Genomic DNA, 12,520 nt, shown 5'->3' on the forward strand with positions numbered 1-12,520 from the left:
ACACAATGTAACTACAACAATCCATAGTTGAGCCAGCAACAAAATAACATTATTAATCAAAGAAAAAATATAATATAGTGTGGGTTGAATGTTTGCAAAGGAATATAATATAAAAAATGTTGAATGTTTGCAACCAGTTTGGGTTGAATGTTAGCAAAGGATGAATGTTTCTAAAGGATGACGTCTGCGACTTATACTGGATAATTTTATGATCAATATGCAAGGACTATGAAGTAACTTCAAATGTCAATGTTCTATTACCTACAGGTAATGAATTGTGGAATATTGGAACTACAATTACCAGCAAGCTGTATTGCATCTGCTAATGATCACAAATGAATACCATGAATGCATAGTTATCGGTAATGAATTGTGTATTTATTATTATTAGCAGATTTAAGCAGGTTTTATTATAAGTTATTTGGGGAATGTGTGATGGTTTCATCCCCATGCACCATTTGTTTTGTGTAAGTTTTATTGCTTCAAATGGGTGATGGGCTAAGGGTGGGTCCAATCAATCAATGTGCTTACATACACATGTTTGTTGGTCTTGATATTAGTGTGTAGTCTAGCTGAATCAGCTTGGCTGAATCAGTTTGGGTTGAATGTTAGCAAAAAATGCATGTTTCTAAAGGATGACGTCTGTGACTTATACTGGACTTAAATTGGACAGAAACTGAAATGAAACAATAAACAAATGTGAAAAAACCTTCACAAGCCAACAACAATTGGACTGCATCTACAAATGTATGTTCACTTCTAATATTCTCCAAACCTCACTGACTCAGAAAACTATACATTCACTCTCTGCAAAAAACACCTCCAATACAACTTTTGCTCGGACCCTGCAAATATCTGGAAAACAAATGTTTCACTGAGAAGTAGAGTTAATGAAGGAAAATTGACTTACTGTTTGCTTACACTGTAATTTTCCATCTAACATCAGCAAAAAATTGGCATTATTGTTAACCTGTAGACATTAACCACATTTTAAAATCCTGATAATCATATTTATTTCTGCAATTTCACTGCTCTCTCATTCAGCCACCACTCCTCCTCCTATTCTCATTTTACTACCACTATTTAACCATCCACACTATGGCCAAGCTAGCACTATGGCCAAGCTAGCAACATCTCCCATTAATACTTGTCTTCCTAATACTTTATTCTGTCCCCTGGTACCACCTCTATCCTTCTCTCCCAGTCTCCTACATCTCATCCTCTCTCCTCTCCTCTGTCTACCATCCTCCCCTCTGCCTCCCCCTCCTCTTCTGTTTCCCCATTACAATTTACTCCTGCCCCTTCACAGGCTATCTACCCCACCACTCAACCCTGCTCTCTCCCTCCTCTGCCTGTCACCTCACCTCTCCTCCACCACTATTATACTACACTCCCTCACTGCCTCACTCCTGCAGTCTCCCTTCCTAGCCAAGGACCCAGCACCATCATTACACCCTCTATTTCCCTTCCTTCCAAATTAATCTTACCTCAATGCTACAGCAAGCTTGATAATCTCATAAACATTTCTCTTGAAAACTCCTACCCCCTATCCTGTGCCCTCTGGAATTCCAGATATATTTGCAACAAACTGGCCCCCACTCATGACCTTTTAATTTCCAACTCCCTGCATTCTCTGGCCCTTACAGATACCTGGATTACTCCCTATGACACCACTTCTCCTGCTGCTCTCTCTGTTGGGGGCCTCACATTCTCACACACCCTGACCCGGGTGTCACCATGGTGGTGGTGTTGGGATCCTTTTACCCTCTAGCTACACATACCAACTTATACCTCCAGAACCATCCCTTACATTCTCTACATTTGAGTTCCATGCGATACGCCTCTACCAACCTACTAATCTTCGTATTGCTGTCATTTACCATCCACCTGGCATTTCCTCCAATTTCGACAACTTTGCTTCCTGGCTACCTCACTTCCTCTCTTCTGACATTCCCTCCATTATCCTAGGTGATTTCAACATCCCTATCGATAACCCCACAAAATCACCTGCCTCTAGACTCCTTAACCTCACCTCTTCACTTGGTCTCCCCCAGTGGACCACCTCACCCTCCCATGTGAACGAGAACTCACTGGATCTGGTTTCACTCACCGCTGTGATACTTCTGATTTCTCCAATTCCCCTTTTCCCCTCTCTGACCACCACCTGCTCTCTTTCAACTTATCTATCTCCGTTTCTACATGTCTCCCTCTTAAGGCTCCCATCACTAAGTGTAACATTGAGGCTATTGACACCTCATCCCTATCCTCCCTGTTCGACTCACTTCTCTCTCTCTCTTCTCTCTCACTTGCCCTGAACAAGCCACATCCCTATACAATGCATACTTCTGCTCTTGACTTCTGCTCAACCAACCACTATTCACCCCCGCAGATCAACACCTCAAACCTGGTACACTAAATGCACCAGATATCTACAAAAATGCTCACGTACTGCCGTGCGACAGTGGAGGAAATCACGCTCTAAGGCAGACTTCCTCCATTTCAAATTTATGCTCTCATCCTTCAGTGCTGCCCTTTCCCTCGCTAAACAATCATACTTCTTATTCTCATCTCTACCCAGTCTTCCAACCCCCCTCTTTGCCACTGTTAACTCTGTTGTCTGCCCACCACCACCTCCTCTCCCTTCCTCTTTGTCTGCTCTTGACATTGTCACTTATTTCACATCCAAGATTGACTTCATACGTCAGGAAATCACATCCCACCAGACCAGCAACCAGCCACCAGCCATCCCATGCCACCCCTCCCCTTCCCTCTCACCAACTCTGACATCTTTATCCCATGTATCTGGTGAGGAAGTCATGGCCCTCATCCATTCCTCCCCCCACCACCTCCTTACTTGACCATATCCCCTCCCACCTCCTCCGCTACCTCTCTCTTCTGCTTGTTCCCATCTTGCCCACCTTCTCAATCTCTCCCTCTCATCAGGCACTGTCCCCTCTGCCTTCAAGCATGCTCTTGTCTCCCCTATTCTTAAAAAACCTACCCTTGATCTAAACACCCTCTCTATCGACCCATCTCTCTCCTCCCTTTTGCCTCCAAACTCCTTGAGCATATTGTCTATAATCGCCTCACTGCCTTTCTTTCCTCCCATTCACTGCTTGACCCATTCCAGTCTGGTTTCCGTTCTCTCCACTTCACTGAAACTGCCCTCACAAAAGTCTGCAATGACCTCCATACAGCAAATCTAAGGGCCACTACTCTCTGCTTATTCTTCTTGACCTCTCTGCTGCTTTTGACAGTGTGGACCACCCTCTCCTTCTGCAAATCCTTCACTCTCTTGGTCTGCATGATACTGCCCTCTCCTGGTTGTCCTCCTACCTCTCTGATCGTTCCTTCACTGTCTCCTCTCATGACACTACCTCCCCCCCACTTCCACTAACTGTTGGTGTCCCCCAAGGCTTTGTTCTTGATCTTCTCCTTTTCTCTCTCTATACATCCTCTTTAGGTGAACTCATTAGTTCTTTTAACTTCCAATATCACCTCTATGCTGATGACACTCAAATCTACCTTTCCTCCCCTGATCTCTCCCCGGCTCTCCTCACTCATACCTCCAACTGTCCCTCAGATATCTCTTCCTGGATGTTCCAGCACTTTCTTAGACTGAGCTGATCATCTTCCCACCCTCCCGCACAACCTCACCTCCCACAATCTCATTACCCAATGATGGCACGACTATCTCCTCTAGCCCCCAAGTACGCTGCCTTGGCGTAATCCTCCTTCTCCTTCAAACCACACATTCAGCACATCTCACAAACCTCTCATTTTCATCTCAAAAACATTTCCAGGATCAGACCCTTTCTCACCCAGGATGCCACCAAGACTATTAGCCACTCACTGATTATTTCCAGACTGGATTACTGTAATCTCCTAACTGGCCTTCCTGACAATTACGTCTCTCCACTCCAATCTATTCTCAATGCTGCAGCCCGGCTCATCTTCCTCACCAAATGCACTACATCCACCTCCCCTCTCCTGCAAGCCCTTCACTGGCACCCCTCCCCTTTCAGAATCCAATTCAAACTTCTCACACTCACTTACAAAGCACTCACCCACTCCTCTCCCATTTACATCTCTGTCTCCCTTTACTTTCCCACCCGTCCTCTTCGCTCTGCTAATGCACGCCGACTCTCCTGTCTTTTGATTACTTCCTCCCACTCCTACCTCTGAGATTTTTCACATGCTGCTCCCTTTCTCTGGAATTCTTTACCTCTCCCCCTCAGACTCTCCAACTCCATACAGAACTTCAAACGGGCTCTTAAGACCCACTTCTTTACCAAACCCAGCCAAATCTCATCCTAACCCTCTATCCAATGCTCGGTCTACCCAATCTATGTCACCCCTGTCTGTCTGCCCCTCCCCTTTAGAATGTAAGCTCTCATGAGCAGGGCCCTCTTCCCTCATGTGCTTATCCTTTTCTTACTTTAATAATCCGCAACTGCCCAAATCCTGCAGTTTTGTGGCCACCTTGAAACTTATCTCTATGTCATCTACTGGTGCAGTTATGCTTAGTTACCCTGTACTTGTCCTATATTGTCTTCAACTGTAAGTCATGGTTTTCCTGTTTTGATTATGTGCATATGTACTCTATAATTGGGCACTGTGGAACCCTTGTGGCACCATATAAATAAAGAATAATAATAATATTTATTTTCAACACTTATTAATGCACTCATCCTTAAGTCAGGCACAATGCAATGTATTATACAATATGAACAATACAATTTATTAAAATAGAAAGGAAATAGATGAAGATTCCTGATATCCTGACCATCAAAACCAAAATTCACAAACACTATATTTTGAGACGAATAGTAGCTTCTTCGCCCCATCCAGCTCCCCTATTTCTAATACATGGCTTAAATGGTCTGACTATGTAAAGCGGTACGACTCCTCCTGGTCACGTATAACATATGTCAATCTTGGGGATCTTGACTCACCTCCTTTAAATTAATTACTTTAACTCAATTTAGTACTAAGAGTTTCCTGACATTAGTATTGGTATTGGTAATTCTTACTTTGTTGGTGTTCTGATGCGATGCACCTATTTTGGATTGTACAAACTCATGTTTATTTGATGTACCTGAATGTGATATACCTGTCCACATACTTGGCTCCCCTTCCTCCTTTAATTTTCTTTGTGTTCTCTCACTGCTGATGTTATATCTGCTATATTGTTATATCTTTTTGTTCTTTTTTTATTATTATGAATGTTATTCATAACACTCAATAAAAACTATTATATAAAAAAAATAGAAAGATTATCTCTGAGACCTGAAGTGGTAATTATGTTTTTAAAACTGACATTCATTTGTGGGTCCTACCCTGTAACTATATCTCCTATATAATAGCCCAGATCTGTGACTTTGTGCTTCATTTGCTAACGCTGGGCGGAGTCAAAACACTGGGCGGAGTTAGTCAAATGAGTCACAGATCTGGGCAAATCTATAGGAGACTTGGAGCAGGAGCAGATGGTATGGGCATGACACAGGCAGGGGTGCATACCTCCCAACTTTCTTCAGGCAGGAGGGACACACGCACAGCAATAAGGGGGCATGGCTAACTGGAAAGGGTGCGTGGCTTCGCGGGTGGACCCGCGATCGCGAGCCACGCCCCTGTTTTCGTCAGTGAGGGGGCATGCCCAGCACTTTGTGAGCTGCTGGCATGCCCCCAGCGGCGGATTATGAGTCCGGGGGGCCTAGGGCACTTGAGACAGGAACCCTATCTCATTGTTGTGCCTGCTGTGGGTTTGGGGGCGTGGCCTAATTGCGCCGCTCGTTGCCACACACCCTTATGCAAATTCCGGGATTTTTTTTATTTTATGGGATTTTGGCCCCTCAGCTAGGGGTAAATCCAGAGGGGGTGGTCGCTCCCCCCTACACACCCGCACAGGCAGAAGAAAGCAGGGAGGCTGCTGCCTCCCTGCAACACCACAGACCTGCCTACACGCAGCAGCGTGTGCTGACTATAGCACAATGCTGCTGCTGTTGCTGGCAGGACGGGGGAGCTTCAGAGCTGGGACAGAGGTACTCCAGCCGGGGGGACCCCTAAAACTGTGGGGCCCACGGTACGTACGCCCTGGGCCCACCCAAAATCCGTACCCCCTGATGCCCCCTCTTCCTCTGTCTCCACTAAATAGACGCAGTGTGCATGCTAAGCAGAACAGCGAGTACAGGAGCTTCCCAACTGCCCCCCCACCACCACCACGGGACACTGCGGCCCGCGGGTGGGACAGTGGGACAGACCAAAAAAAATGGGACTGTCCAGCGAAAATCGGGACAGTTGGGAGGTATGGGGGTGTGTGAGGGGGTGTGCCATACAGACAGACGGGCATCGGCTCACTGTGTACTTGACCCCCCACATCAGCATACTCAGCAGGATCTCTCTGACGCGGAGGAGCGTCACTTTCTGGCACAGTCCACGCTTCTTAGCTGCAGTTTTGTGGGGCACCTGCCGCTGTGCAGGTTCCGTACTGCCTCTGTTATCTCCAGCCCCGGCAACCCCACCGCTAGCTGCAGCGCTGCCGCCCGCAGTGAGGTGTGCCCACCTCCTTCACACACTTTAGTCGGCGGGCAGCGCTGCAGAAGTCCGTGCTGCTTGCAGGCTCCGACCCCCTCCTCCCTCCAGCCACAGTGTCTCCTGGGGGCTAACCAGTCACTCCCAGTCTCCCCTTACCACAGTGCCCGGCAGCCGCGAGGTCCACGCCGCGTGCATGCTATGACCCCCTCCTCCCTCCAGCCGCAGCGTCTCCTGGGGGCTAACCAGTCACTCCCAGTCTCCCCTTACCACAGTGCCCGGCAGCCGCGCGAGGTCCACGGTGTGTGACTGAGGAGTGGGGGGGAGGGATGCGGACGGGCAGAGGAAGCAGGACTCCAGCCTGAGAGAGTCAACCATGCCAAGTCTCCACCAGCAGCAGATCAAAACAGGTTGGAGTGAAACAGCAGCAGCCAGCAGCAGTGACTCCGGTAAGACACATCTGTCTGTCACCACTGTTTTGTCCCTAATACCAATCTCTCCCGTGCCCTGTGTTTTGTCATGTCCCTGTCACCCTTATCCTGACCCTGTCACCCTTATCCTGGCCCTGTCACCCCTTTCCTGGCCCTGTCAACCAAATCCTGGTCCTGCCGCCTCTGTCCTGGCCCCGTCACCCCTGTCCTGACCCCGTCACCCCTGTCCTGACCCCGTCACCCCTGTCCTGACCCCGTCACCCCTGTTCTGACCCCGTCACTGCATACCCTCCAACTACCTTTTTGGCAGGTACAGTACCCGCAGCACCTCCAGACCCCTCCCCAATGCACCACACTTCCGCACCTTCCCCTCCACCACATGCGACACTCCACCCCTCTCCCACACGCTGTGCCACCAGACCCCCTACACCACCAGCAGCTCCCACTCCCCCACCACCCACAGCACCTCCAGACCCCCTCCACCATCCACCCCCCATATATGTCTCCCCCCACACCTGCCCCCCTCCACCCACAGCATCCTCCATTCGCGGTCCCCCCCTCACCCACCCACAGCACCTCTGCACTTGCCCCTCCACCACCTGCAGCGCCTCCGGACCCCCTTCCCCGTCCACCGCACCTGCCTCTCCCCCACTGTGGTGCCTCTGGACCCCCTACCCCACCCCCGGCACCCCCGCCCCTTCCCATCCCACAGCACCTCCGGAACCCTTTACCCATCCGCAACATCCCTGCACCTGCCCCTCCCCCGTGGCACCCCTGCCCCTCCCCCAACCTGCAGTGCCTCCGGACCCCTCCCCCATCTACAGCCCCCACTCTTCTGTCTCTCCCCCACCCGCAGCACGTCCCAACCCTTCCCCATCCGGGCCCCCCCGCATCTGCCCCCCCTCCACCTGCAGCATCTACAGACACCCTCCCCCATCCGCAGTCCCCCCCGCACCCGCTCATTCTGTACATCGTGCCCTGCAGGTGTTGTTCACGCCGTCGCAAGGGGCTGCGCCTCCTTCACCATCGCACGCCCTTTCATTGTGCAATATTTAACCACTAACAAAGGAATGCAGGTAATACTCCATATAACACAAATATTGAACCCCATATAGGCATGCAAGGGTTAAAGGGGCGTAGCCCCTTGCGACGGTGTGAAGAGCGCCCGTAGGGCGCGATGAAGCACCTAGTTAATATATAACTGCATACATTCATTCAGACACCATACATTTTATTTTTGATGTGAATATATGAGTTAAGAATGTATAGTAGGCACTCCACGCTAGTAGCTATGTGTGTAAAGTAATCATGGCCATAACTAGTGGTGTGTGAGTGGTGCCATCACCCAGGGAGCAGGGCCCTGGGGCAGGCACTGTCGCTGCCCTACGGCCCCTGCATCTGGCTAGCAGGGTGCCTGGAATGCTCCTGGCATGTGTCCCCTGCAACTTTATAACTGCCTGAACCATCCTGCGTGCTGGTGGACCTGCCCCTTTGGTGTGACATTATGCACTCAGGGGTGGCGTGGTCGGCACAGGGTTGTACTGCATCTCTGTTACAGCACTGATAGGAATATCTCACTGGAAAATAGACTATTAAATCTGCAGTATGCCACAGCTCACAAGAATGGAAAATCCTGTATATTTCTTGAATTTAGTAATTACTAAAAATCAAGTTTACTAAAAATATTTTTACTATTAATAAAAATATACACTCTACCACATCATATAACTGTAGCTACCGTACAAAGAAATCCACAGGAATTAAAAAAGTAATTAGGTACTCTAGTATATGACGTAACATGCACACAATATGCATTGTCTTACCTGTACGCTGTTGGTAGGTGGTAAGCAATCTTTCAAGAATTCATTTCCGGCAGCTGAGTCACCTGTGTCAATGAGGTTGTCTGTGGGGACATTCTGCACCGGTTTCAGATAGGCAATTTCATTCTGCTTTGAGTCCAGGGTCACACACACATCATAGGAGAATGGATAAGGTAAGCTCCCATCACTGATCTCAGAGGGACACCCCAGGCTGAATTGTGGATACACGTTTCTCCTTTGAGTTCCCAAAGATGTTGGAGTACTAGTATTTCGGCATTTAAAAACTGCTGTAACCATCACTGTCACAATGAATAAAAGAGAAATCAGTGCTATTGCTATTAGTAGGTAGAATGTTATGTTAGATGAATTATAACGATCAGCTGGCTGATGCTTTATCTCTGGTACAACTTGCTGAAAGTGTTCGGCAAAAACCAAGTTCAAAGTGACTGTAGCTGACAGAGAGGGTACTCCATTGTCCTTCACCAGAACCACAATCTTATGTCTGAAAAAGTCCATGTCTGGCAGGTCTCGTCCTATCCTGACTTCACCAGTTTGTTGGCCGATGAGAAATAATGTAGAATCAGGAACTTGTAGTAAGTGGTAGGAGAGCCAGGCATTGTGCCCAGAGTCAGCATCCACCGCAATCACTTTGGTCACTAGATAACCTTTCTCAGCAGAGTGAGGGATAAACTCTATCAATGCTGGTTCCTCAGTGTCTGGGGATGGGTAGAGAATCTTAGGAGCATTATCATTCTTATCAATGATACATATCCTCACTGTGACATTACTGCTTAGAGGAGGAGATCCGCTGTCTTTAGCCACCACCTGGAACTGAAATTCCCGCAGCAGTTCATAGTCATATGATCTCTGAGCGTATAGAACCCCGGTCATCGAGTTTATGGAGACGTATGATGACACTGTGGTATCTTCAGTATTGTTGGTGAATATGGCATATGTAATTTTTGCATTCTCTTCGTAGTCACGATCAGATGCAAGAATTCCATATACTGAAGTTCCTGGTAAATTATTTTCTTGAATATAGACAATATAGTTTGTTTTCTCAAAAGTAGGACTATTGTCATTAACATCTGAGATCAGTAACGTTATATTTTTAGCAACTGACAGAGGGGGCGATCCTCTATCCATAGCTGTCACGGTGATGTTATACTCACTGACGTGTTCCCGGTCCAAGCTGGTTGAAGTCACAAGTTTATAGTAACTAGTGGATGATGAAACCAGATGAAACGGCAACTTCCCATCAATGTTACAGACAACCTCCCCATTTTCACCAGTGTCCATATCATAGATATTTACAAGTGCTATGACAGTCCCGGATGGTGAATCCTCAGGAATTGATGCTGACAGAGATGTAATAGTGATTTCTGGGGCATTATCATTAACATCTGTAATTTGTATAAATACTTTACAATGAGAAGCCAGACCTCCTCCATCTTTAGCTTCCACGGTTAACTCATAACTATCAGTTATTTCATAGTCCAACTTTCCGGTTACTATTATATCTCCTTTCAGAGGATCTATTGCAAATAGCTGATGTGTAATTTCCGAAATATCACTAAGTGAGTACGTTATTTCTGCATATGATCCTTCATCCTCATCGGTAGCATTTATTTGAACGATTAAAAAACCATTTGGTATATTTTCATTTAAAGTTATTTGATAAGTGTCTTGGCTGAATAATGGGAAATTATCGTTCACATCCTGAACTGTGATCTTTACAAGAGCTGTTCCGCTTTTCACTGGTTTTCCTCCATCAAATGCTGTTAATATCAATTCAAAGTAGTTTAGTTTCTCTCGGTCGAGTGGTTTGTCTAACACAAGCTCTGGGTGCTTTTTTCTATCTGCACCCATTTTTAAGCCCAAAATAAAGTGTCCATTATCGATGAGTTTATAACCCTGCAAAGAGTTATTCCCAAGATCTGGGTCTTTGGCAGTACCGAGAGCGAATCGGGTTCCAAGTGCAGCAGATTCGCTAATTCCGACCTCAAAAAAGTTTTTAGGAAAGTTTGGCGAGTTGTCATTCACATCCTGTATCTCAACTTTAATTGTATAAAAATGCAAAGGATTTTCAATCACCGCTTCAACTATTAGAAAGCAGGTCTGCTGTGCCCCACATAATCCTTCTCTGTCTATTCGATCTGCAATATACAAATCTCCATTCTGCAAATTAACTTTAAAATACTGTTTCTTTCCACGTGAGACAATCTGGAATTTCCGTATGTATAGATCCTTAACATTTAAGTTTAGATCATTGGCAATATTTCCTACTACGGATCCTTGCTTTAAATCTTCATATATTGAATACTGAAGCTGAGCAGTGACAATGTCACATAGAATAGAAAACCAAAGAAATAGCACTTGCCATGTCCCTGACCTGTGCTGGAGTCCACACTTCATTTTCTAATTCTTTGAAAACCGATCAGGATTTCTGTTTGTCTTCTTTGCCAGAATTAATCCCACAAAAGCCAATTTCCAGTTATCTTGACAAGTAAGCAGGACAATGGAAGCTGCTGGAGATGGTGACAATTTTGCAGTGACTGCTGCTGATATGCACTATGAGAAAGTAGGTTTAGCATGTGCAGAGTTACTTGTGGTCAACAGTGCCACCCAGAGTCTGAAATGATGAACAGCAGCACAAATATTTTTTATATCCCATATTTAATTGTTTTTGGAATATACATTTTCCTATAAAAATGAATCTGGAAATTTGGAGAAAAATCACACATACAGATATAATTGCACCATTTCTTTTCAGTAAAACTGGTATAATAAGTCAGTTAAAAAAGTGAAAACTATTGCCAGCTAATCTTGTAACAATTGTCCTGCTATGGTAATATACTGCAGGTTCGTGTCTATTACAACTTTACAACTAAGAAACCAAGCATGCAGATAGGGGCAGCCCAGCTGCAGAGATAAAGACACCTTTGCGTGCAGGTGTATATATAATATATATATATATATATATATATATATATATATATCTATCAGGGATGTGCGGTGAGCTAAATAGCTCAGGAGGCACTGGCTAGCATTAGAGCCAGATTTACATGCTATATATGAGCCAAAGGGTACATCTGGGCATTATACACAGGTGTAGCAGTATAAACTCCTGGAAATCTGGTGAGTTTTGATCAGAGATGTGTGGCACTGCACTGCCTCACCTACTATAGACTTTTCACTCCAGAGTTTTGGCTATAAAAAATCTTAGAATAATGCAAAGAAGATATTTCAAACATATTCTTTGTATTTTTCATATACTTTATACAGTCAAACCCCTGGCACAGACGTTAGTAGGACAGGAAAGGCTCTGCCTCATCTGCCTCACCCCACTGCATGTCACTGATATATATATATATATATATATGTGTATATATTAGGGCTGGGCAAGTTAACGCGTTAATATCGCGTTAACGCATTAACTAATTACCGGCGACAATTATTTTAACGCTGCGTACCGGCAGCTGCCTTGGAAGGACAGAGGCTAATCCGCGGCGCTATTCTAACTACAATGCCGTCCGTGAGCCAATCGGAGGTCACGGACCGGCAGCCAATCAGGAGCTGTCATTTGGCAGCTCCTGATTGGCTGCCGGCCCGTGACCTCCGATTGGCTCACGGCAGGCTCTGTACTAATAATAGCGTTGCGGCTCTGTTCCTCCATGCCGTGGCTGCTGGCGGTTCGCAGGCAGCTCTCCCTGTCCCGCTCTTTGCTGCTTCCTCCCG

At 46.4% G+C, this 12,520-nt stretch overlaps 1 protein-coding gene across 1 annotated transcript in view; it reads right to left on the bottom strand.

Annotated features, from left to right (window-relative positions):
- The window catches only part of LOC134933410 (protocadherin gamma-C5-like), a 688,451-nt gene extending 677,191 nt beyond the window's left edge, over positions 1-11,260 (bottom strand). The window contains exon 1 of the mRNA XM_063928604.1: positions 8,786-11,260. Within this exon, the coding sequence (XP_063784674.1) occupies positions 8,786-11,197 (2,412 nt within the window). The 5' untranslated portion in view covers positions 11,198-11,260. The remainder of the gene's footprint in view (positions 1-8,785) is intronic.
- Positions 11,261-12,520: the final 1,260 nt, after the last annotated feature.

This window comes from Pseudophryne corroboree, chromosome 6, assembly GCF_028390025.1.
Source record: "Pseudophryne corroboree isolate aPseCor3 chromosome 6, aPseCor3.hap2, whole genome shotgun sequence".
NCBI classification, from domain to species: Eukaryota; Metazoa; Chordata; class Amphibia; order Anura; family Myobatrachidae; genus Pseudophryne; species Pseudophryne corroboree.